This window comes from Gallinula chloropus (assembly GCF_964237585.1).
Source record: "Gallinula chloropus genome assembly, chromosome: 13".
Lineage (NCBI taxonomy): Eukaryota > Metazoa > Chordata > Aves > Gruiformes > Rallidae > Gallinula > Gallinula chloropus.
The window spans coordinates 13,573,471-13,598,799 of NC_140098.1; the positions used below are offsets into that span (position 1 = coordinate 13,573,471).

General features: G+C 60.3%; 2 protein-coding genes across 3 annotated transcripts; one reads left to right on the forward strand and one right to left on the reverse strand.

Moving 5' to 3' along the window:
- The first annotated feature begins 5,186 nt into the window (after positions 1-5,186).
- ENKD1 (enkurin domain containing 1) lies at positions 5,187-17,530 on the forward strand. 2 transcript variants are annotated; one of them, XM_084270228.1, is made up of 8 exons: positions 5,187-5,300; positions 9,494-9,618; positions 9,885-10,109; positions 11,252-11,424; positions 14,385-14,546; positions 15,622-15,791; positions 16,035-16,171; positions 17,146-17,530. In XM_084270228.1, exons 2-8 carry the CDS (start codon positions 9,534-9,536, stop codon positions 17,304-17,306), a joined length of 1,113 nt encoding a protein of 370 aa, XP_084126354.1. In that variant the 5' UTR covers positions 5,187-5,300; positions 9,494-9,533; the 3' UTR covers positions 17,307-17,530. The 2 variants fall into 2 exon arrangements, with proteins under 2 accessions (XP_084126354.1, XP_084126355.1); XM_084270229.1 differs by lacking the exon at positions 5,187-5,300 and adding an exon at positions 7,077-7,131.
- Positions 17,531-19,577: 2,047 nt separating this feature from the next.
- PARD6A (par-6 family cell polarity regulator alpha) lies at positions 19,578-24,674 on the reverse strand (the record flags this gene model as incomplete). Its single annotated transcript, XM_084269954.1, has 3 exons — positions 19,578-20,547; positions 23,219-23,441; positions 24,495-24,674. The coding sequence occupies 3 exons, from the start codon at positions 24,672-24,674 to the stop codon at positions 19,760-19,762; spliced, it is 1,191 nt and encodes a 396-aa protein (XP_084126080.1). The 3' UTR covers positions 19,578-19,759.
- Positions 24,675-25,329: the final 655 nt, after the last annotated feature.

Sequence of the window (25,329 nt, forward strand, 5' to 3'; positions counted from 1 at the left end):
GCCTGACAGCTCTCCATTTCATGCCAATCCTGTCCTCAAACCACCAGCCTTCCTGCCTGCCTTTATCAGGATGTTGGTACCGGGCAGAAAATCCTGGAGTACAACTGCTATAGGAGAAGGAAGCTCAGAACATCTCCAGGTGATCCCAGCAAAGGAAGGAGGGTGCCAAGATTCCCAGGTGAGCAGGAGACCTGACTGCAGAAGCACAGAGAGAGGTGAAACAGGCTGCTCGTAGGTTGGCTGTGGGCTCCAGCTGCCCTGTGCAGGATGCTGGCCAAAGCAGAGCCCCAACCCCTGTGCGATCCCTGCCCGTGTACTGCAGGAGGAAGGGAAGCAGCTGCTGGTTTGCAGAGCAGCTCCCACCATCCCCTCCTGCGTCCCCTGCACAGGGTGACCTCCAGCAGCTGGTCTCAAGGCTGGTGCCCAGCCTCCTGCTTTCCACACGCGCAGAAGGAACGACAGCACACATCCTAAGGCCCAGTGATGTGCAGGTATATTTTATAATCAAAAATTGGGTGGGTTATTTCCACTCTGTGAGCATGGAAAAACCCCAACAAAGCCACAGCAGTTGTGTGGGCCAGGTGGTGGTCACCATCCTGGTGGTCAGGCTGTCGTAGCCAAACAGGAGGCAGAACCCTGTGTGGCTATTTGTCCTGAGGAAGGCACGGTGGCAGCAGGTGAGTTGTGTATTTGAGCATCCTTTCGACGTCAGCTTGCATGGAATTGTCATCCATTCCTGGGGCTGGGATCTGCAGAGTGCTGCTGGCAGAGGTACCTGCAAGAGGAGTAAGTGCATCAATGGCCAAGCCACCTCCTTGGAGTATTTGCACCAGCAGCACCCCAGGCCCCAGCAGTGTGGGTGGAATGGCCACCCTGGGGCCCCAGCCTGACCTCCTGCTTGGAGCAGGCCTGTCACCAGCTCCAGCTTGGGCTGGCCATGGGTCTGTCCTGCCAAGGCTTGTAACCAGCTCTAGAACCTGGAGACTGAAGAGCACTGTCCTAGGGAGAAGGGTGCTGCCCTGTTTGGCTGGGCTGCCTAAGGGAAGAGCTGCTGCAAGTGGTGACCCAGAGTCACCCACACTGCTGCTCTAAAAGCTAGGGGCAAGGGTGGGAGAAACAGGGGGTAAGGAGCCAGAGCCTGCATGGGCAAGGGCACAGGGCCTCTGTTTCTGGGCCGATGAGCTCTGGGGACCAGCGGGTCACCGTCAGGACAAGCAGAATACAGGAGCTGGGCAGACCTCACTGGTGCTCACTCACCTTCCTGAGGTGGAACACTTGCTCTGCCCAGGGCTGCAGGGGCCTGTTCTGGCTGTGCCAGCCCTGGGACTTCCTCTTCCTCTGCAGATGGGTGCATCAGCTCTGGCATCTCCAAGTTGATGTAGTCGTACAAGGGTCGCACGCGCAGCAGGCGCCCTGGAGAGGTACGAGGAGAGCCCAGAGCTGGCACCCCCTTCCCACCAAGGCTCTGCAGCTCACAGGCTGCTGCAGCTCTGGGAGGAGAGGAAGGATATTCCCCCCACCCTCTCTCCTGAGCCCAGGCAGCTAATACACAGGCCATGCCAGCCCAGCTGTGCGGCCGCAGCCTCCAGCTCTGCTCACCCTGCTTGTCCCGCAGCTTGCGCTTCCTCGGCCGTTTCTTCCTCATCCCTTTCTTCTGCTCCTTGGCGGTGCCAGGTGCCCTCTGGAAATCCGAGTGCTGCCACAGGAGCACTTGGGCGCTGACCCTGTGGGATGGAAACCAGCTCGGGCTCTGGCTGCGGTGGGAGGCAGAGCCCTGCAGCACCTCGGGGCTCCCCGTGCCCTGGCACTGTGTCCTTGCCCTCAGTCTGTGCCCGTGCTATGCTGCAGCCGTGCCTGGGACTGGCTGGCCCCTCGCTGCTCCTGCCCAGGCCCTACCAGCTCTACTCCCCAGCTGGACTTGGAGGAGGCTGGTGGGCACTGATGGGTGGCTGATGGATGGCTCGGGGCTGCTGTGGTGCTAAAGGGGCTGTTTCCCTCTCCACCATCAGCCCTGTGACTCGTAGTTTCTGCTTGTCCACGGACCTCTGGTGTGTCTGCTCTTTTAAACTCTGCAGCTCTCAGAGGTACCGCAAACTGAGCTCCTCTGTTCTCAACAGAATAAACCCAGAACAATGTCCAGACACTAATGGTGCATCCTAACACATCCTAACATTCATGCCCTCCTGCCTCACCTGGGGCAGACCCAGGCTGCACCTTGCACAGGATTCCTGGCTGCCTTGTGGCATGAAGCTGGCTTGGAAAAGGGATGCAGTGACTTACTTTGTCCCTGTGAGTTTGAACCCGTAGGCTTGCAGCCAGGCCTGCAGTGCTGTGACACAGCCAAGATCCACCAGCTCCGGGAACAGCTCTTTGTTCTTCTCCATCTCCTCTTTGTACAGCTTCGTGTGGACAAGGACACCTTTCCCATCCTTGGACCACTGCAGAGGACATGGGGACAGCACTGACAAACAAGGCTCCTGACCCGTCAGTCCCTGCACCCACTTTCCTTGGGCCCTGGTAGGGATGACCCCACCCCTGTGGCTTGGAGCCTTTGCTGGCCATTACTAGCCACCTGGATTTTGGGTTTTATGCCCAACGTGGCCCTGAGGTCTTGGAGATGAGCCCAGTTGGCGGCCGAGCAGGAACATCTTGTGTGTGGGACCACAGGGTTGGGTGGTCCCATGAGTCCCACTGGCCCTCCCAGGGCAATGATGCTACCCCATCACCCATGGTGGCACTGGCAGGCTCAGAGCAGAGCTGGGGACACCCTTGAGCATGTCACTGGGGCAGAAAGCTCTACACAAGGATTTGACTGGAAATTATTCAGCTGCCATTCCCTGCAGCTTCACTGGAAGCTCGTAGATAACTATTCGGGGTCATTCACTCCCCATTTGAAAAAAAAATAGGGAGGAACATCACGGCTTCTGTTCTTGGGCAGCAGCTTCAGCCCCAGGGACATCCACTCTCTGCAGAAAGCACCTTTTCCTATTCCTTCCCCCTCCCCAAATTTTGGCATGCATTGGGACCCCCTCGTTCTCACACAGGGCTCACACAGGGCAAGGGCCATGCCCATGACACCTGGGAACAGAGCCCGTGCTCATCACAGCTCCCACATCCCATGCGACGCTGCCCTTCACCTCCAAAGCTCTGATGTCCGGGTTGTCCAGGGCTGCAGACAGCTGAGCCAGGACATGCCCAGGCTCAGGTCTGCTGTGCTTCCCTTCCTCAGGGCTCCTCTCCAGGGCAGGAGGCTCCGGTGCTGGGGCTAGCATGGGAGGTGATGCTGTAGGCCACCGGCGGGGGCTGTGTGCAGACCAGCATCTCCATGAGTGTTCGGTTTGGAGCCAAGGGGTTCACCCCAACACCCTGGCATCGCTCTGCCAGGTGTCAGGGAGTCCCCTCCACGGGATGCAGGCACTGCCCACATCTCCCTGCCAGCCAGTGGCTCTGCCTCCCACCCCTGCATCTGGGTGGTGGCTGTGGAGGGACTCTGCTCTGCCCGGGACAGGACCAAAGCAGCCGTCCCTCGGAGCTCTCCCGATGCACCAGGCACACAGGGACATGTGAACGTCCCCACACTGAGCTCAGCCATTAGCCTCCCCCCCCCCCCCCCCCGCTGCCTCCTCTGCCCAGCTTGTTCAGTAAACCTGTAACTGGCCCCTCCCCACCATGGCCTGAGCTGCCAGAAGACCCAACTGCCACAGCACAGGCACACCTCTGCCTTGTGCCTCCTTCAGGCCAGCCACCCTCACCCAGCCCACCAGGGATCAGCCGTGCCTCCCCTTCCACCTGGAATGCAGGCGGCAGCGCCGTGTCAGGTTTAGTATCTAACAAGGGGCATTATATTCCTACATATGTGGGACTGCCCCTTTGCAATGTAACCTTCCTGAATTCGCTCCCAGTTTGCCTGTTAAACAGGCAGGGGAACGTGATTTCAGCATTTCCACCATCCCACCCCAGCCCTGAGCAGCTGCAGGCACCTGTTACCTGCCCTGAGCATCTCACCACCCGGCCCCACGCGTGCCGGCTTCCCTGCCCAGCCACCAAACCTCCAGTGGAGCGGCCCCGTGCTGAGAAGGCAGCACGGGCCAGAGGGGAACCGGCCACTTATAACCACAAAAGCCACCCACAAGGGTTTTGAGCCCTGGTAACAGGATGAACAGAGTCACTTCCAACCTGTCCTCTCCACCTCTCCTCTTCGAGCCCCCCCAGGCTAGGCTCTGGAAGGCACCAGTTGGGCAGGAGATGCAGGAGATGCCAGAAGACCGTTAACGCCCACGGGGGAGGGGGGTGGAGCCGCAATATGGCCCCAAGGTGTGGGGGGAAGGTGGATAAACAGGAGAGTGCCCAGAGGATGCTCCTTGACAGGGGAGGGTGTGGTGGAGCTGGGCCCGGCCAGGGTGTCGACTGAGGTTCAGGGGTCCTGGGGCTGCTGCAGCCCTGGGAGGCGTCACCAGGAGGCGGGGGAGTCTCCATACTAGGGGGTGGCAGGGCTCAGTGGGCCACAGCACGGGTGACAGCCCTGCTGAGACAGGGATGAGCCACCCCAACGCCCCTCTCCCACAGAAGTGGGGTTTGGGAAGATGCACACCAAGTGCCGCCCCCAAGGGAGCAGCCGGGAAGTGCCAGGACTTGGGGTGGCATTTGCACGCTGAGGAAAGGCCGGCTGCGAGCGTAGCAGCAGCGTCTCTGTCTTCATCCCAGCGCAGCGGGGGAGGAACAGGCTCTCGCCCACCACCCTTACGCCCTGCAGGGAGCCGTGTGGCAGCCAAGGCGCAGGCTGAGCCCGTCCTCCCCGCACCGCAAGAAACGCTGATAAAAAGTAGGTGTGCTGAGCTGCCCCTGCCCCGTCCTCAGCTGCTGGGCGCCACATAACTGGGGAGGCTGTAAGCCCTCCTCAGCCCGGCCGCAATGCCTGGAGTTCCAGCTCACTCCCTCCCCAGGCTCCCGCGGCTCGTCGGGCTCAGGGCGGGCAGGGGTCCCCCCCGAAACCCGGGGAAAGGGGAAGCCGAGGGCACGGGAGGGGATGCGGCTCGGCTGTGCCGGGAGCCCGAAGCAGGGCTGCGCCGAGCGGGTCCGGCGCCCTGCCCGTCTGCCGGGGGATCGCCCCCCGGCCGCAGCTGCCGCCAGGAGACGCCCCGACCCCGCTGCCCGGCCCTGCCCGCCCCTGCCGGCGGAAGCGGCGGTTGCCGGGGAGCGCAGCGGGGCCGAGCCGGGCCTTCGGCTCCCGGCGTGCGGCCGCAGCGCAGGCCCGGGCCGCGACCTCCTCGGCCCGGCGAGCGTCTCTGCGGCCTCCCTCGGTGAGTCCTGCCGGCTGAGCCGGAGGGATCCCCCAGCGCCCCGGCCCGGGGCTTGTCCCGGGGGCGCCCCGGCGGGCAGCGGGCGGCAGGGGCTGGGAACTGGAGCGGGGCGGGCTGGCAGTGCCTGGGCTGGGGCCGCCGTGCCCCTTCGGAGGGCAGCACAGGGCCCAGGGCAGCCCCTGGAAGGGGGCACGCCGCCGGGGCGAGGTGCTGGGGGGCGTCAGGCTCTGGGGTGGCCGGGCTCTGGGATCCCCACACGCTCCCCGGGCACACGGGTGAGGACAGGAGCCAAGAGGGGCTTTTCAGGGGTATCCTTGGGGCTCGGTGGGTGCACGCCCAGCGCAGCCAGGGCACGCTGCCGGCAGTGATGCACAGCACCAGCCTCCATCACCCAGCCCAGCCTCAGGTCCTGCTGTCTCACTGTGTGTCTCCTCTTTGCATCGTGGTGAAACCTTGTGAAACCTCTTGTGTTATGGTGGGGCACCTCTGGTGTCATCTGTCCTTCCTGGCCCTCCTGAGAGAGGGTTTGGCTGCTGCTCTGCAATACCCACATCAGTCCCTGCCCACCTTCCCCTTCCATGGTCCGTGTTTGTCTCTGGCTGGAGGCGGCTGCTGCAGGACACATGTTGGACGTGGAGCTGGCATTGTTCCTAACAGGCTGTTGGTAGGCTCATGTTCAGCGCCTAGGGAAGAGATGCCCATGTGCAAACAGGCCTGCCCTACCCTCTGGTTTCAGAGGGACTAAAGAGAAAGTGGCTCAGGGAGACTGGCCGGTGGGGAAGAGCTGGTGATACCCACACAGGAAATATTAACCTTCCCTGTTGCAATCCGCAGAGGGTAGTGGGGGAAAGCACAGACATGAACTAACATCGCTGGGTAGGCTCACAGCACGTTGACCTCATTCCCTGGTGCCCAGTTCCACAGCAGGTACAGCCCTGGATTCATTTCAGTGCAACCCTGGGGCATGGAGGTTATCCCTGTGCTACTTCCCATCTCAGCTGTAACTAGTGAGGGAGGAAGCAAACAGCCAGGACGGGCTGTATGGAGATCAGCCCTTTGATTTGCTGCAGATGACTTGCTCTGCTTATCACAGCTTATCTCAGCTGTGGGATGGTTGGGTTTTTTTCCCATGCTTTCTGCAGAGGGTGGCTCACAAAGGTATGAAGCTGGTCTTGCTTTAGTTCTGTGTGTGGTAGTGGCTTCCTGGCTCTCTGAAAATATGATCTGCTTCTAAGTCAGGTGTGGCAGGTTCAGGGCTGTCGAAAACACCTGCCTAAGCCTTGTCCCTTCCCATGTTTTGGAACTTCCTTGACTACGATGCCAAAAACAAGCCACAAAAGGAAGTCGTCGTTCATACAGGCTCTGAAAGATCTGTTTACTGGGGGGATAAGTAGCATTTTTACCAGTTGTTAAGCTGGGGCAAATTGCACAAGGAGTCAAATTAATTTGCCTTAAACTTACAGGGACACTCTGGGAGAGGTTGGGCTGGCTCCCAGACCAGGATTAAGCTCTGGTCCTGGAGATAACTGAGCAGCCAGCTGGGCTTGTACTGGATGCGTAAACCATGCTGAAGTCATTGGGTCTCTGGCAGCTGCCCTGGGCCTCTTTTGTCACTGTGCTGGTTTTGGGGAGCAGGGTTGTGCAGCCCTGTGGCTAGGAGCAGCATTCCCCCTTCCCTCCGAGCTCTGCGCTCTGGCAAGGGGTTAAGAAGAGAGAGCTTGGGGCTGCACACATACAAATCTGTTTACCTGGACCTAACTGGAATCTCTGTCTGCAGCTTGCAGCTAGAGAATGCTGAATAGGGAGTGTCTTTCTGGTGGCACTGGGTCAGGTATGGTACTCGTGACATTTGGGCTTCTAACACAGTGCTGGAGAAGATGCTTTTCTGTTAAACCGTGTGGCCGAGTGGGCGATCTGGTCACTGCTCCTCCTGTTCCCTCCTCTGTTATGTTTCCCCTGTGCTTGCCCCAGCTCTCCTCCGGTCCCCTTGGGAGGTAACAGCTGGGTTACTTTTGGCCAGGAAGTTAAAGGGGCAGAGAGTTAACCCATGAAAAGAAGTGACTTGTTTCCTGCAGGGGCAGTGAGCTGTGTTGGCTCAGCACGGGACCGCTGGCACCACAGAGCTGTCACAGGAGAGGAAGCAGAAGGATGGGGATGGCGGTGGAGAAAGTCTGCACGTCCCCCCTTCAACAGGAGGTTCTCTCACTTGTATCCCCTGAATGCACCCGTGGTCAGCAGGAGCAGAGCAGCAACATGGGAAGTCTGTTCCCAGCAGCCGCAGCCGTAGCTTGGCTGCTGCTTCTCAGGGCTGGGGGGCTGCTGTGAGGGGCTTGTGTCCCCCAGGCTGAGCTCCCTGTAGGTCCCTAGAGAGGCAAGGTGCTTAGTCTTGCAGTCGTGGTGGTGTCTGATCTTGCAAGATCCCAATCCAGCCGTGATGTGACTTGCAAATCAGGGAGTGGGAGTCGTTTGCAAATCCCCTGCAGCAGGGCAGGGTGCTGTTGGGATGTGAAATGTGACTCGTGTGAGGGTACAAAATGAGCCTGCCATCCCCCGCCTCCCATCAACCTGCCTTTCCTCCTCCTATCCCCCACACTAATTGTCTGCCTGTCACAGGTCTGGGGTTCAGCCTGTCATTTTGCATGTTTGCAGGCGAGTTCAGATCCAGATCCAGATCAGATGTGAGCTTCAAGGCCAGTAGCTGTTCTGGACTGATCTCATGGTGAATGGTTGTTGTTCTAGAGTCAGAGAACCTGTTCTGGCTTAGCCAAACCCATTATCAGGGAGAAGCAGCAATGCCAGGGCAGTGTCCTTTTACCTTGGGCTGAGAGGCTCTGCCTGCTCTTCAGAAACAGCTTTTCCAGAGTGGCTGGGCACAGCCCGTGCTGGTGTGCAGCGCTCAGCATTGCTTACACTGCCTCTGCAGTTGTGTCTGGCAGATGAATAACAGCTTTTTGCTAATGGATCTCGTGTCAACAGGGGTGATTTAGCAAGGAAGACTGCAGTGCATTAGTTGCTATGATTCAGGCTGGCTCAGCCCTGTGCTGAGCGGTTATTGGTTTGTAAATTAAACTGCAGATGCTGCGTCCTGTCAGCGCCGGCGTGCTGAGGGTGCTGAGAGGGGGGTTTCCCGTAGAGCCCTTTCAGAAACCTTTAAGTGGCTGCTGTGGGAGTGGGGATATGGCACCACTCTGCCATATCTGGCCCTGCTGCTTCGAGCGCCGATGCCAGCCGCGCTGCGCTGGCGCCTGTCAGAGTCACCGCGTGACCCTGATGATGAACTGAGGCTCTTGTGGCATCTGCCAAAAACTCCCCAGCAGCCTGTGCCCCTTGGTGTGGCATCCTCCATCCCCGTTTCCCAAGCAGGGAGTAAGTCCTGCAAGTTTCTTGTAGCTCTCAGCAGGATGTTGGTGAGCATCATGGGGAAATGAATGCTGTGTGGGGCAGAGAGAGGCAGCAGGGACCAGTGTGGGCAGGGCAGGGACCTGCAGGTCTGTGCTGGGCCCCATTGATCCATTTAGAGATGGTCCCTGTGGATACTATTTAGAGATGGTAACTGGTGGGCTGGGTTTGTCTCAGGCTCTTCCCTAGAAATTCAGCATCTGCCCTGTCCTGCAGCGAAGCACTTTGTCTCCTTGGCAGTTCAGCCCCATCCTGCTCACAGGTGGTGACGGCACTGGTGTGTCTCTGGCAGAGGATACAGCAGAGAGGTTTGCCAGGGGCCTCAGCTGGCTGTGGGCAGGGGGTGCTCGGACCACCAGAGCTCTTCAGCGAGCCCAAGGTGCAACCCAATTCAAATCTAAGGCTCAGATGTGTCAGATGATGTCCTGCTGCCTTGTGTTCCCTACTCACCAGCAGCACACAGGGCACCTGTGGGCTCTAAGCTCCTGCTTGCATGTCTGCATGGAGTGCTCCAGTGTGGGAGAGCAAAGCCAGGCAGCATCATGGTTGCTGAAGATGGTACAGCAGCTGCGGGCAGCACCGGGTCAGCGCTGGAAGAGGCGCTGAGCAGCCCCATAGCAGGGATGGTGCTGCTGAATCTCTTGTCTCACCTGTGGTTTCCTACCTGCAGGTCATCTCTGTAGCTGGGTCTGAGCTTTCTAACGAAGGTCAGAAGGCTGACTGCTCTCTCTATATATATACACATTAAATGTGGCTTTTTGGTGGCTCAGTGAGCTGTTTGTTTCTGCTCTCAGTGCTGGCTGGTTTCCACGGCAGAGGCAGAACAGCAGCAGGATGTGTGAAGGACCCTCCAGGATTTCTGGACCCATCCCTCCAGACCCTACACTCTTTCCAGACCTTTACAAACGCCCCCTCTCAGGTGAGTCCTTGATGCTTGATGTGTGACTCTGTGCTTTGGCGTGACACAGCTTGTGCATTTGACATCCTCCTCCTTTGGTGTCCTCATCCATCTCCACTCACACTGGTGCTGGTGCTTCTGCTGCCTTAAGGGTGGTCTGAACAGCTGGTTGAAAGATGGAGCAGCATGAGGAAGAGGTGTGGGGGCATTTTCAGTGCTGTTTGTTGGCTGTGGATGGTGAAAGCCATGGTAAGATCGTTTCTTCATGATCTCCTCTCTCTCTGTAGCTCGTGGAAGGCTAGAAGGGAATGCACAGAAGCTGGATTTTACCTCTGGCCTCCTGGACCCAGTTCCCAACACATACCTGGCTTTGGGCAGTGCCCGCCACGTCCAGCCAGCCCCTCGCGTTCGTCCCAGTGGAAGGGACTTCCTGGAGAAGGGACAGAAGGGGACACTGGGCCTCTTACTGCAGCTTGAAGGGATCTCCCTTGGAGGGGGACTGCCAGTCAAGAGTAAGTACAGCCGAGTCACTGCTGGCCTGAGTTCAGGGGCAAGGATGGAGCATTTGGGTGGATTCCTCAGCTCTGGGGCCCAAGGAGAGCGTGGGCTTTGCAGGGCTGGTCACGCTGTGTCCTGTGTTTGGTGTGGCAGTGGTGTCCCCTGTGCTGGAGCCAGTGCTGCTGCAGCCTCCCTGACTCCAGTCCAGCCCAGGTCTGGAGTGGGAAGAGGGACTGTAAAAACAGATGTGGTTTAATTGGACTTAGGAACTAGTAATGGATGAGAGGCTCTTGAGAGATGCTGGAAATAAATCAAGCCCTCTGGTTTGCTGCCTCTGAATACAACCAGTATCTTTTCAGTCAGACTTAAAGATGGCTCAAGTGAAATACTGAAGTAAAGAGAATATTTAGCCCAGGGAATTCCTTGTTAGTGAAGCCAGGCAGGATTTGGGAAGGCTCTCTGTGTATGTGGGCGCTGAGAACATCTTTGCAAGAAGGAGGTTACCCAGAGTATGTTTGGAGGTCCAGAAAAGAGATGAGGCTGAGCATTGGCTGTCACTTGATCAGCGTTGCCCCCAGCCCTGCCCAGTGCCAGCCCTGCCACAACTGCAGGAGGGGAGTAGGAGAGGGTCTGGGTGTGTCAGCTGAGATCTTCCCCAGCTTGAGGAGCTGGGGGAAGGATCAATTTTGATTTGAAAACAGAAAAATACAATCCATAGTCTTGGTTATGGCCCCTTGGATGTGGGACAGCAGCTGAGCCTGAAACGAGGAGCAACACAGGTTACAGGCTCTGCAGCTGCCATTACTGGCCCTCTCTTGCCTGAGAAATGCTGTGGGGTGTTGAGCTGGGAGCTGGCCATGCTCCTGAGAGGATGCTGGCATGGCTTTGCTAGCACAGCCCAAATGGGGACAAGTAAACCCCTCTCCCTGGGAGCCAGGGAGTCTGCCAACACCGGTAGCTGATGGCTGGGAGCATGTGTCTGATGGAGGAGATGCACGGGGTGCCTGGTCTGGGGGACAGGCAGAGCTTGTTACTTCCATGGGCTGTTGGACCAGCTTAGGAGATGGGGCAGGGGACTTTGGTGCCAGCACTCTGAGATCCTGCATCCCTTGGTGGTGTCTGAGGGGTGAAGGCTGTGTCTCCCCTTGCTCTGCAGGGAAAGAGTCCAAGGACCACGAGAAGGAAAATGTGAGGCGGATAAAGGAGATTCAGAAGAAGTGCAAAGAGAAGGAGCGAGCCCAAGAGCACAGCCGGCCCCTGCCTGTGAAAGCTCTCTGGAAATCCCACAAGTATGAAAACGTGGAGTCGAAGGTGAAGGCTAAACTGCAGGTGGGTACCCACTGAGCACCTGAGCTGGGCACACGGTTCAGCCAGGAGGCTCCTGTGGGATGCTGGAGATGGGGGAGTCGCAGGACCTACACACCCAGGGGCAGCGCAGTGCTGGGGCAGGCGGTGGGGCTGCTTGCTGAGCATGTGTCACTTGGGTCTGGAGAGGGACTGCTGTAATAATTCCCACCCCCTACTCGGCCCTTCAGTTGTTTAGGGATCAGAAGGTGGTTCCTGTGGCGTCCAGAGCAGCCCTCAGCTGTATTCCCCATCTAGAGGAGCATCCAGCCAGGTTTTCAGCTTCCCAGTGTTTGGGACAACAGCTTGTCTGGGTTGTGGTGTTTTACCCCACAGATCATGGTCCCCAGAGGTCGGGCTTCAGGCTTTGTCAACCCCCTGTTCACAGCAGTTGTCCTGGGGAATAACCACTGTGCAGTGGGGGCATCTCCAGCTTGTCCAGGTGGACACCTCATAGATCAGCACAACCCACAAGGGTGTACGTACTGCCTGTCCCCTGTGCACGTGCTTGTGGGAGAGGGGACATGCCTTGTTTTCTCAGCTGCTGAAATGAGCAGATGTCTGGCTTTGTGAGGGTTCTGGGTTGCTTCAGGCTTCTTTCTGTTTCTCTCTCTGGATAATTTGTTCCCCTCTGGTGTTCCTGGTGTGCTTCTGTTGGAGGGGCCTTGGTAGAAGTGTATGTGTTTGTGCAGAATGCAAAGTTTAGACCCACTGGGAAAGGGAAGGAGAGCTCCATCACCCACTGCTGCCAGTGGAGACCTGGGGGGCCTCGCCATCCAGGAGATCTCTCTGCTCAGTTGGCCTCTTCCTTCAGCCAGAAGTAGGCAGTGTGGCTGTGGTGGGTGGGGTGGCTGCCCCAGACATGGCAGGTTGTGCCCACCCCCATCGGAGCATCCTCCTGGAGGAGAGGCCCTGGGGCTCCCTTCCAGCTCAGCCTCACCAGGAGCAGGGCTGCTGCCTCTGGAGGTGAAGGAGCAGGGCTGCTGCCTCTGGAGGTAAGCACTGTCTCTCTGACCATCCTCAGACTGTGGGATCCTGCATTCCCTCAGCCCCAGGATGGTTTGTTGTCAGGAGAGAGTTTTGTCCTCCTGCAGGTCCCCCGGAGCCTTTGCAGTCTCCACCTTTGCAGCCAGTCAGGCTGTGTGTGCAGGAGAGACCCAGCCAGCTGCTGCTGCTGCTGCAGACTCTGGGTGCAAGCTGGGTGACACCTTGAACACTGCCACCTACACAGGCCCTCCCTTGGCGCTCCTTTCCCAAGCTGGAGTTTCCTCCTCATCTCTGCAGTGCTTCCCTCTGATCTGTGGCCCTCAGGCCGACTTTTGGCACCAAAATTCCATGTGTGGGTAACAACTGCATGAAAGCAATTCCCAAGCCAGTGGTTCCACATGCTGTGTCCCACCAGCCACTGATGTCCAGGACCCTTCTGCACATGGGAGCAAGCCCACGTGTGCTTTAGGAACACGAGCCTACGCTCTTGTCTGACACATCATCTGGGTTAGGGAAGATTGAGATCATTTCTTCCTTTGTTTTGGGGAAAGGGGGTGGTCTCTGTGCTGGCAGTGCCTGCGTGGTGTGTTACCTGTGCTCTCAGATCCCTCCAGAGAGAGGTGGCAGGAGGCCTGGGTGCTGACTCACCTGGATTTAACTGTTGCTTTCCTAGAGCTGGGCTGTTCCCTCTGAAGGATCTCCATCCTCTGTGGAGCTGCTGCTCAGAGGTTATGTTCATTCTGGTAGGTCTTGGTGTCTAATACAGAGCTTCTCTTCTCTCATCTGTCCCGAGGGCTGTGGCAGCCCCCTCAAAAGGAGCAGTCACAGTGCTCCCATGGAGGAGGAGTGGGCACACTGTGCTCCTCTAGTGTGCTCCTAAGGACACAGACTTAGATTTCTTACCCACCGCACTAGGTAGACCCTTCTCTTTAGCTTACCAGAGAGATCTGCTTCTCCTGGCTCCTGTTGAAAAGGGACTGATTGTCTTGGGAGAGTGAGTGATCTAGGCAGAGCTGAGGGCATCGTGTATCCTGGTCCTGATGCCAAAATTCCTGCTGTTACTGTCCTGTCCCACCCTCAGTCTTGCCAGCTCTGCCAAGCTGAATGTGCCAGGCAAGGAAGACTGTGCCTGGAGGGGACTGGAGCTCAGCTGAGATCTCAGGTACCTGTGAAGACCTGGAGGCTGCCCTGTCCAGCCCCTGACTTCATGAGCAGAGCCATGTCTGCTTGTATTTCCCCTGAGGTTCTGCGCTTGCCATAGCGTCAGGTCCTGATTTTCAGGGGTGGTTTGGGGACTGGCTCAGACCAGTTGCAGACCACTGGTTGGACATCAAGCAGCGTCACCTCTGAAGGTGCCTCTCAGATGCAATTCCACCCTCCCAAACCCACCAGACTCCCGTGCTCTCCGCTCCTTTTTCCATCTGCAGTAGGATAACAACAGATGTGGGGTGCTGAATGTTTGGGAACAGCGTTTGATGTGGGTCAGCTCTGTACCCACCCATGCTGTTTCATTGAAGCTGGCTGTAGCAGGGCTCTGCAGCGTGCTCTGGGTTTATTTGGGGGGGGTGATGGTTCTGGAAGCCCAAGCCAACAAGGAGCATTGCCAACAAGGGGGACCAGCGTGAGGTAGGTTTCCCTGGTGGGTTTTCTGGCGTTGCTCTCTGTAGGGACTCTCCAGTCAGTGCTCCACCTGCCTTTTCTCCAGATGTGTGTTTTTGCAGGGTTTTTTTCCTTTCTGTGGTGTTTCTGTACAAGTTCAGGCCTGGTTCATCACTGTGAGCAAGCTGTCTGGCCTTTGCCTTCCCACAGGACCTTCAGCAGAAAGTGCCCACTGTCACCTGCCTGCAGCAGACTTGTGGTCGAGCTGGGGGTTGACCACCCAAGCTTTGTTGGGTGGGCTTCCATTTTGGCTCCAGCTTCCCCTCTTGCTAGTGCCTGTTTTCTCCCACCTTCCCCAGGAGAGGTCCCCACCCCCAAAGCCAGAGGCTCGGACATTCCTGAGGGCCTATTCCCGCTGTGGCCCTGGGATCAAGCCGTGCAGGCCGCTGTCCCCAGGGCCTGCCAGAACAGAAGCAGGAGCAGACACAGAGGCTCTGGCAACACCGGGTGCTGAAGCCAAGGTGAGTTGTGCACTAACTGCATCCATCCCGGGGGTCCCAGCACTTCTCCATTGCTCCTGCTTTGAGCTCTTCCCACGTTCTTCTAAAGCGTGAGGTGAGATGTGCTGTGTGAGCAGGGAGGTCTGTAAACACTGCTCCTGGCTGGAGGGAAGGCAGGGGGCTTGGGCACTGGGGTGGTCAGATGGGAGCTCAAGGATAGCCAGTACTACCCAGTGCTGCCCTTGCTCATAGCTGAAGAGATTGTCAAGTTGCCTTTGAAAATCCCACCTCCTCACTGCAGAAGTGCCAGTTATCTCAGATCTGCTCTTCCAGGGCTTCACAGGAGATCTTGGGGACTCAGAGACTGCTCCCACCTTCATCAAAGGAACTCTGGCTCCTGGATGTTAGATACAAATTTGGGAAATGGGTGTGCTTTTCAGCAGGGAGAGTGAAATTGGTGTTAACAGTTCAACCTCTCAGGTAGCCTGAGAGGTCCTAAACTGCTCCATGATTCCTGTCTTCTTTCCTTGGCAAGCGTGGGGTTGTCAGCTTGTTGGTTCCCAAATGCTTTGGAGTGACTTAATTTAAACAAGGCACCAACTCCTACAGAGGAACCCCAAGAAAACCTGAAACTCAAATCCAGCGACCTTCTCCTGGGTCTCGACTACCCAAGGAGCTGTGCTGGAGGATGCTGTCTCTGGGGAAGTGCCCCAAGCTCCTGCCCTGCTAGGGGTTCTGGTGATCCCCACCAGTTTCTCATCTGACCTTCTGGCTGCCCTGACGGCCTCAAACTGCACTGGCAGGAGCTGTGTGGAGTATGTCAAACCTTGTTCTTTCTGTCCTTTTGGCTTTGAGGGCTTGGGGTCAGCTTGGGGACCTTAAAAATGCCTGCTTAGCCTCAGCTTTTAGTGCCTGCCTTCTCAAACCATGGCCATAGCTCCTGCCCATGGCTCCCACTGGGGGCTGGGCTGGGCCGAGGGTGTGTACTACACACCCCCAGTCACCAGATCTTGTGTGGGTGCCTCTTTGTGTTGTCCCTGGCTGCCTGTGCGTGCGTTCTGACCAGCCCCTGCTGCCCCCCTCTCTCTCCTTCCAGACCCAGGGGGAAGGCAAGGGCATCGACTTCATCAAGCACAACGCCCGCCACGCCAAGCGGGCCCCGCTGCGCCGCTCCCAGTCCCTGCAGGCGCTGGCTGAGCTGCTGGAACAGAAGCACCGGGAGCAGGAGGAGTATAACACCAAGCAAAAGGGCCACGTCCCCCAGTAGTACGTATGTCCCTGGCTGCTCTGGGAGTCACCTTCCTCTGGCTTCTGCATGGAAAGATGGGGTAGGGGGGGCTGAGGACAGAGGCCTGAATGTGTGTCCCATCTAGGGTGGGTCTCCATGGTCCTTGGGCAACAACATGGAGCCCAGCAGGGTTTAAAGGGCTCAATTCCCAGCCGCTGCCCACATCCCCGTGCCCCCATCCTGGCAGGTGTGCCCACATGTGCTCTCCTTTGCCCCCCCAGCCTGCTGGAGCGGAAGGAGCTGTGGCGCCGGCAGACGGAGGAGCGGCTGCGGAACCTCCCCGACCCCGACACGCCACCGGGTCACACCAGGATGCCGGAGGTCCAGCGGCTGGAGACCCTGGGTGATCTGAAACAGAGTAAGAGGAAAAGAAACTTGGAGGTCCTTGACTTGAGGTCCTGAAGCGAGTCCAGAGAAGGGCAACCAGGCTGGGGAAGGGGCTGGAGGGCAAATCCTCTGAGGAGCAGCTGAGGGAGCTGGGGGTGTTGAGCCTGGAGAAGAGGAGGCTGAGGGGAGACCTTCTCCTCACCTCCCCTGCCCTGACAGGAGGGTGCAGAGAGGTGGGCGATGGTCTCTTCAGCCAGGGGACAGGATATGGGACAAGGGGAAATGGGCTCAAGCTGCCCCAGGGCTGGGTCAGAGCAGATGTGAGGGAAAAGTTCTTCCCTGGCAGAGTTGTCAGGGCCTGGAACAGGCTGCCCAGGGAGGGGCTGAGTCACCTTCCCTGGATGTCTAAAACAAGGGTAGATGAGGTACTTAGGGATATGGTTTAGCTTAGGATGGGAATGGTTGGACTTGATGATCTTAAAGGTCTTTTCCAATCTTGCAATTCTGTGAAACGGGGATTCCAGCTCAGGAAACAGGTGCTGCTAGCTGGGATTAGGGAGAAGAGAGTGCTGGGGCACAGGTTCCCATCACAGGGGAAGCTGCTGGGAAGGAGGTGTGTAGCTAGGATGTGAGCTGTGTGCATGGAAAGGAACAGTGTCCTGCAGGGACCTGTGGGTTACAGGACTGTCTCCCTGGAGCAGGCTGGACTGGAGGACCTGGTGTAGGGGTTACTCCTGCTCTTAAAATGAGCTGTGGTATAGGTGACACAAAGATTTTGTTTGGAAGGGACCTTCAGAGGTTTCTAGTCCAACCCTTGGCTTGTCAGAGCTGCAGCGGGTCACTCCTGCCCTCATCCAGCTGAGCTTTGAACAGAAGGGTGGGTGTTTGGTGTTCAAAGTCCTTGTTCCAGTGCTGCCACCACAGATGAGGTCATAGCCTTAGGAAAAGGGTGGATTTCTATGCTCTTCCACTTAATGCAACTGCTTGTTTGGGGTTTTTCTTTAGGCCAGCAGCAGCTGATAAAGGATCTGGTGATGCTGCCGGTGCGCGCAGACACCCTCAGCATGCAGAAGAGGCGGGTGGAGCTGGAGAGGAAGCTCTCCCAGATCGAGGAGGCCATCAAAATTTTCTCAAGGCCCAAAGTCTTCATCAAGCTGGACTCATGAGCTGGTGGGGCTGGGTGTGTTGTGCTGCTGCTCTGTGTGAGCATCCTGCATGGCTGGGGAGGGACAATCATCACTGTGAGAGAGAAGGAGAGGAAGGTGCCTTTGGGGCCCATGCAGGTGCCATACAGTGCCCACCACAGTGTTTCTCCCTCACCCTCCAGTGCTGGGTCTTGTCCAGAGAAGAGGGAGGGAGATGCTCCAATACACTCTCCACGCTGCAGCCTGCAGGCACAGTGGTCTCTGTGCTGCTTGACTTCTTGATGAGCTCTCTGCTCTGCACCCATGGCATCACCTCTTACTTCTCAATTTTGTCCCACTTGTAGAAACTGGCAGGAGGTCTGTGCTGCCACCTGAGGCATCCCTTGTCCTCCTTTTTCTCCTGAGCTGGGCCACAGTCACAGCTCACTCTGGGCCCCTACAGTCTGCTCCCAAACCTTGCCCTGTACCTCTGCCCCGGCCCCGAGCGCTGACCCGTCCCGCTCATGCAGCCGATGCCTCCGCACCCTCTGACCCCCTGGCTGGGCTCAGCAGCTCAGGGACAGGGAAGAGGCACAGAGCTTCAGCCTTCACTGCCCAGGGAAGAGCTGGGAGCAGCTCCCCAGGGCTGGGGCAGGGCCTGAGGAGGGCTGGCAGAGGCAGGCAGGGGAGAGCTACCAGGCCCTGCCCCATCTCAGGCCACAGCCGTGCAGGTGCCATGGCAGAGGTGAGCTCACTTACCTCCTTACCTCTGGATGTCCCACAGGGACCCGTGCAGACCTTGGCAGGGCTCCTGCTCTGTGGAGCATGGAAAGATTCAGGCTGGAAGGGATGGCAGGAGGGCTGGGTCCCGCTGCTCAGCACCACACCAGTCCCCCAACCAAGGGGACATCTGTAAGGCTGGGGCTGCTGCCTTGCTGGGGCTCTGTCCCTGTGTTGTGCCACACAACAGAGAATATTTCTCCCCCTCCTCCCCTGAAATCCCATCAGAGCTGCCCTGGCTGCATCTTGTGCCTGTTGCTTTGTCTCCTGTGGTGCAGTGTGAGGATGCTCCATGAAGTTGCACCGGGCGGGTGCCCTGTCACTCGACCCCTGGGCAGCTTTTTAGGGCGTGGGGCAGTTGCAGAGCAGCCCTGCCCATGGCACCTGGCACGGTGATACCCTGGCATGTTGGGGGCCAACACTCCTGCCAAGGGCTGGACAAGCTGTCAGCATTTGGGGGGCTGGGAGGGGGTGAGATGCCCCCCAGAACATCGCCCCCTGCTCGCCTGGGGATGCCCTTGGGGCCATGGATGCATCATGATGAAGCAGCCCTGCTGTCTGCTCCGCTCTTGGGCCCTGGATCTCTCTGCACACCAGAGCCCCATGGCTGCCAGCCCCAGCCCTGCTGCTCTCCCCGCTGGGCTGGGACATGGCCCCCAGTTCCCTGGGGGCTGAGTGGCTCTGCCCTTGCCAGGCTGCACCCTGGTGTCTGCCACTGGGCCAGGAGGAGCGGAAGGTGCCAGGGCTGTGGGTCCCACAGTGCCCAGAGCCATCTCCCCACAGGCGTGCGGGGCCAGGGCAGCAGCAGAAGGCACAGTCACCACCCACACAGCACTTTGGGACAGAGGGTGCCTGGAATCTCAGGTCAGCAGGGGGGGGTGGGTACGGTCTCCTGCGCTCAGGGATGGAGGAGGATGGAGCTGTGCCACCCCCAGCAACATTTCCTGGGGGTGAGCGACAGTGAGGGTGCTGCTGCCAGGTCCCTGCAGATGCCACCAGCCTGTCCCATGTAGCAAGGGCACCGCAGTGGGAACTGGGGCCTGGTAAGGCTCATGGCATCAGGCCAGCCCGGACATGCAGTGGGGGAGGGATGTCCCCCTGCATCTCTTCAACCCTCTCCTCCCCACAGCAGCCTCGCTGGGGTCACCCAGCGCAGCAGTGAAGCCACAACGTGTGCAGTGAACAAGACAAACAGGGTCTCCACCTGTGCAGCGTGACGGGGACCGGCACGGCCCATGGGATCTACAGAGCTGCATGCAGGGGTCATGCTGGCCCACAACGGCCAGGCCAGGACCATGGCACATGGGATGGGGTGAGTGTGGCAGGGACATACACGTCTGCCCCATCCCGTGACCCCGGGGCGCTTTGCTGTCCTGGAGGGGACTGTGTCCCGCAGTGGTGATGTGACAAGGGACAAGCAGAGTGCTTTCTAGAAAAGGCTTTACTGTCCGTTGCAATATATTAACTGATGAGGAATATTTTGATAAAACAATTTAAAAAAACCCCTTGGTTGGAAGGAAGGGGGTGGGAGGCGAGGGGGCTCAGAGGGGCAGTGCCTGTCAGGATCAGGTGCCACAGGGGCTCCCAGGGACATGGGTGGTGGGCGAGGGCAGCCCTTCCCCTGCCCACCGGCCCCATCGTTGCCCCAGTGCCCACAACCAGCCTGGTTGTGTGGAAACTCAGCCGGCCACCCAGGGCAGCACAGAGCCCTGCGGCTATAGGGTGAGGAGGGTGCCGTCCTCCCGCCCGCTGCCCCGGCCGGGGCTGCCATCGTGGCTGCCAAGGGACTGCAGGGAGCCCCGTGAGCTCTGTGGGGACAGGCTCTGCTGAAGGGGTCCGTCCACGGGGCCCCCATTGGGGCAGCCCCCGGGGATGTAGTGGGGCGCGCTGTCGCTCTCGATGACCAGGTCCCCTTCCTCATCGCTCTCGGCTGTGCTGTAGTTGCTCAGGTACTGCGAGGCCGGGCTGGGGGTCTGCTGGCTGGGGGTGCTGTCTGTGGACATGCCCGAGCTGCCCGAGGCCTTGCTGCTGCGGATGACGTTGTTGCGCTGGTTGGCCGGCTTGACGGTGATGATGAGGTTGTGGCTGTTGGCCACCATCATGTCCGTCACCTGGTCCAGGGACTTGCCGGCCACGTCGATGCCATTGACCTCCAGGATCTCATCACTCACCGCCAGCAGCCCCGTGCTCTCGGCCAAGCCGCCCTTCACCAAGCGGGAGATGAAGATGCCGGGCACCTTCTCGACGCCCTGCGGGGCCACGCGCACGCTGACGCCGTCGCGGATGTAGAAGCCCAGCGGCTTGTCGGAGCCGTGCTTGTGGAGCCGCACGCGGCGGTGGGTCTCGGGGAGGATGTCCACATCGATGATGGAGGAGATCTGGCGGAAGTCCTGGGGCATCCCGATGAGGAGGTGAGGCTTGGCCCGGTAGTGTGCGGGGCGCAGCAGCCCCTTCTTCTTCCGCTGCAAAGAGTTGGAAGCGAAGACGCCAGCGTCGGACTCCGCTGTGGGGAGCAAGGGAGGACACGGGTCAGGCACAGCGGTTACCTGGGGACGCAACCGCGCGCCCTTGGTCCCAGGAGATGGGGGGAGCCGGCAGGAGACGTGTCCTGCTCATGGGTCTCACCGCCTTTCCCTCCCTGGAGCGTCATCACCCAGCTTTTCCTGCAGCCTGTCTCCGCCGGGCCCATCTCCTGGGATTACCCAGCGTACATGAGGCTGGGATTAGTGGGATCCAGGCAGTGATTCAGCCTTAATCACACTTTAAGCCAAACTGCAGTTTAACGCTAGAGCTGCCAGCCCTGATGGATGGCCTGGAGCCATGGCTGTGCCCCAGATTGGGGTGAGGGAACCCCCCCCCTGCATGAGGGGGTACTGCGGTGGCAGCCAGCTCCCGAGGGCAAGTCCAGCACCAAGAGACAGGACCAGGGTCCCTTGTCCCTGCTGGAGCAGGGCCATGGCTGGCATGGGATGGGGATGGCCATAGCCGTGCCCTGCAGAGCCCTGCTGCCCTCTCTGAAACCCTGGAGACCTGTCCCAGGGCTGCAGCATCCCCACGCACCCTAACAGGGATTCGTGCCACTCTCTCTACACCACTGGCACCAGCACACAGGGTTTGACTCTGTCCTCCTTGACCCTCCCCTTGGGCTGCTCCGTGGGTCCCAGCTCTGCCAAGTCCCCTCCCTGGCAGCATCCATCAGGTGCCAGGGAGCATCCCCAGACCCTCTCTGGCTTCTCCCCATCCCTTCCCATGGGGGAGCCCAGATCCAGACTCTGCATTGCCATTGTGTTTCCTGCAGTGACCCCCACCGACAGCCAGACCCTGCTCCAGCCAGGGAGGCACTGGGGACCCCCGCAAGCCTAGGGGATGCGGGGTTTCTCCCAAGCCCAGCCAGCCTGCCAGGGCTCCTGGGTTATAAATATCTCCCTGCACACACCGCCTGGCATATTTTTAGCTCGGGGAAGGGCGGCGGAGGCTTTCCCACAGCTATTTCAGCACACGGCTCCTCTCTGCGGGGTGCAGAGCGCCTGGGCCAGGCAGGTCCAGCCCCCCATGGACACTAGGGATGGGCTGGGATGGGCTTTTCCTGGCCCTTGCTGTGAGCCCAGCCCAGTTCAGGGGTCCAGCGCAGCCATCCCCAGCCAGGCTGCCCCACGGAGACCGCTTCACCCCACGGTGTGACAGTGCAGAGAGGAGCCAAGCTGCAGCCTTTGCTTTTGGAACCCCTGTGGCAGGACCGGCTGCCAGGGAGCCCACCGATGGGCACACACCTATGTGTGTGTGTGTGGCTCCTGGCGTGTGAGAGGCTCTGCAGCCACATTCCTTGCCGACCCGGACTGGTTCCACAACAGCCCAGCCCCGGGATGACCTGGATCCATTTTAAATCAGCTCTGACTCACCCTGGGCACACTCCCAGCCTCTCCACACACGTCCCGTGGTGCTGCTGGCCCCGTGGCCCCTCTCCCACGGACACAGACGGGTGCTGGGGCTCGCTGGCGCTGCCTCGTCGCTGTCCTCCCAGCGCTGGGGCAACAGCTGCCCAGTCTCTGCACCACACCAGCTCGGCACAGTCACCCAGGGGCCTCCCAGGCTTTTCCCAGCAGCAGATGAGGTGGCTCTGGGAGCAGGAGCAATGCTCCCACGGCAGCCCTGGCACACCCAGCCCTGTGCTGTCTCCCAGTGCTGCAGCCTGGGTCCAGTGCTGGTCCAGGGGATGGTTCAGTGCTGGCAGCCCTGGAGCTCAACAGGGGCTCTGGCTCCCTTTGGGCCAGCAGCCCCCACACTGGGTGGCCCCAAAGGAAGCACACGTCCAGGGCATCCTGCATCACCCTGATGCAGGAGCCCATGCGAACTGGCACAGGAGCCGGGGCTGGCCACTGGCATCAGGCCTTGCCCAGGGACTCCATACTGCTCATGTGAGCCCAAAACACGGGTCGCTCTGAGCACTGCAGGGCAGAAACAGGGATCAGGCTCTGGCTTTGGGCAGTGCTGCTTGACTGTGCTACTAAAGAGTAGCTATTTGGTGCTACTAAGCTGAGCGGAAGGGGACAGGCTCGTCTCCATCTCCCCATCAAAGAAGAAAACTGTCACCCGGAGGCTTTCATCCTCGCCAAGACGCTGCTGTCACGGTGATTACGCGCTCCTGCGTGAGGAAGCTGCTCTCCAGGAACACTGCTGCTGCAGCTGGGGGAGTCCCCAGGCTGCCAGAAAGGAGACAAACCTTGTCCCACCGCCAAAAAGTCAGTGGCACCCGGCACCCCAAAAGCTCTGCCAAACTAATGGCTGCTGCACCTCGGGGCAGGGAGCTGATGGGGCTCCCAGTGCAGGGCTCACGGGAGCAACGTGGTGTTTCCTGTGAGCCCACGCAAGCCTGGCTGGAAAACACGACTTCAAAGGGGCCAACTGCAAGGATTTGCCTTTGCTTGCCAAGGCATGTGGAGCCAGGCTGTGGGGGCACCTCTTGCTGCAGAGAAGGGCTGCAGGGGACAGCCCCTGTGGGTGCCACGGCCCTGGTGGAGTCCTGCCACCACAGCTGGGTCCATCCACCAAAGTGGTGGCTGGAGGGTATGAGACTGACCTACCCTGCTGCCAGCACAGCCCAAACGTGGAACCAGTGGTACCACGGGAAGCGATGGGGAGGATGGACTCGGTCCCCTTCTCTGTGTACTGCTTACCCTTCTTCTGGATGATGACCCTGAGCAGGGGGTTGGCGGAGGACAGGGCTTTGTGGTAGTTGTCGTCATTGTTGATGGGCAGGAGGTCGCCGTGGATGTCTGTGTAGCCCAGGAGCACGTCCACCCGTGGGATCTGGTGCACTGTCTGCAGCAGGTGGTAGAAGTCTTGGAAGCTGCCTGCACCAGAGCGCTTCATGGCGAAGCGGCGAAATTCGGCATCAAACTGCGGAGGAGGAAGAAGAGGAGGAAGAGGGTGAGGCTGGGCAGGCCTGGCAGGATAGACACAGGCAGGGCACTGTGCAGAGCCACCCCAGGCAGGCAGAGCCAGGCAGCCCCGGGACAGCAGCACCCATCAGCCAGAGCCCGGCCCAAAATCACTTGGAAAAGGAGCGGAACCATTCTGCCAAACACCAAAGCAGCAGCAGCAGGGCCGAGAGGTGCCCATGGAAGGACCCTCTGGCTGTACCCCCAGCCACGGTGGGCACCGTGCTGCTAGGGGCCCGTCCCTGCTGTATCACCCGGCGAGCAGCAGCAGTAATTATTGCCTCCCTCAGTCACGACGAAGGGGAAGCCAATTAAGAACAGGCTGAGGAACGCGGTGAGGATCACGCTGCCTGAGGGGGATCGCAGGGATCCTGGGGCAGGGAAGGGCAGCACCACACACCCCGCCGGGGTCCTGGGCGGGCAAGGACACAGCTGGGCAGGCACACATCTGGACGAGGGGTCAGCAAGGGAGCCTGCACAGCTGGGTGAGGGCAGGTGGGTGGGCACAGCTGGCTGAGGACACGAGTGCGCCGGGAGAGCGCACATCTGGATGAGCACACGCACATCTGGAGGAGACCGCATCCGAGCGCGCACATCTGGGCACGCGGCGGGGGGTCCCTCACATCTGGGCGACAGCGGAGCCGCCGAGGTGCGCGGCCCGGCGAGGGTACCCATCTGGGCGAGAGCACATCTGGGCGAGGTGGACGCGCCCGCGCCGCCGGGAGCCACGCCGCGCACCGGGGACTGCCGGCCCCGCGCACCGCCGCGCACCGGGGACTGCCGGCCCCGCGCACCGCCGCGCATCCCTCTTCCCCGCCGACGCTCCCACGGGCCGGAGCGCGCCGCACCGAGCGGGCCCGCGGCCCGGCAGAGCGCCTGGGCTGGCGGGACGCCGCGGCCACCGGGGCCGGGCCGGGCTCGGGGAGGGGAGGGGAGCGGAGAGCTCCCGCCCGCTTCCCCGCTGCTCGGTGCCGCCCCACGTGCGCTGTCCGCCGGCACCGGCGGCGCTTACCTTGCTCTTGACCTCGATGACGGGCTCGGCGGAGCGCGCCGGCGTGCGGTGGTGCTTGGCCATGCTGCGGGCCGCACCGGGCCGCGGGGCCGCGCCGCCGCCGCCGCCGCTCCCGCGGCCACGGGGGATTTTCACCGGCCATGACGTCACCGGCGAGCAGGCCGGGCGCCGCCGCGCCATTGGCCCGGGCGGGGCGCGGGGCGCGGCCGGAGGGTTGCTGACAACGTCGCCGTGGCAACGGGGGCGGGGCCTGGCGGTGCGAACCCCCCCTAAAACCTCCCCCCACACACACATCACCCCCCGGCTCGGTCGGCGCTGCCCCGGGCGAGCCGCAGCCGGTGGCACCGGGCGCCGCCCCGCGCAGCCAGCCCCGGGCACCCGCCGCTGTCCCCGGTGGTGGCACAAGCGAAGGGTACCGGGGGGTGGGGAGGGAGTGGGGCAGCTGCCCCTGCTCAGGGCCACCGGGCTCTGAGCGGGGCCGGCATCCCCACCGCACCCCCCGGCGGCACCAGCGGGAGCCTCACGGGGATGTTTCAGGCTGGTTCGGGGCCCCCCCGCTGTCCGGGGCTCCGGTCCCCACGGCCGAGGGCTGGCAATGGCGCCCGGTGGGCATCCCTTGGCAGCGGGGCACGGACTTCAGGCCGGCCCGTGTCTGGCTGCCGTGCCGCCCCTTTCCAGCCGCCGGTGTCACGGCCCCTGTCCCGCAGGAACGCGGCCGGGAAGGTCGGGCGTGTCGGGGATGAGCCGCCTTCCCGAGCGGTGGAGCCACCGAGCGAAAGGGGTTCGCCGGGCAAAGGGCTCCGTCGCTGTGCCTTCCCCGGCGCCAGGCTGCTGG

What these genes read in the sequence shown, in the direction of transcription:
- ENKD1 (XM_084270228.1), top strand. Translation starts at nt 9,534, where the DNA reads ATGTGTGAAGGACCCTCCAGGATTTCTGGACCCATCCCTCCAGACCCT. An exon ending in AGGGGGACTGCCAGTCAAGA is followed by an intron (nt 10,110 to 11,251) that starts GTAAGTACAGCC and finishes CTTGCTCTGCAG; the next exon opens with GGAAAGAGTCCAAGGACCAC. An exon ending in CCTGGGTGATCTGAAACAGA is followed by an intron (nt 16,172 to 17,145) that starts GTAAGAGGAAAA and finishes GTTTTTCTTTAG; the next exon opens with GCCAGCAGCAGCTGATAAAG.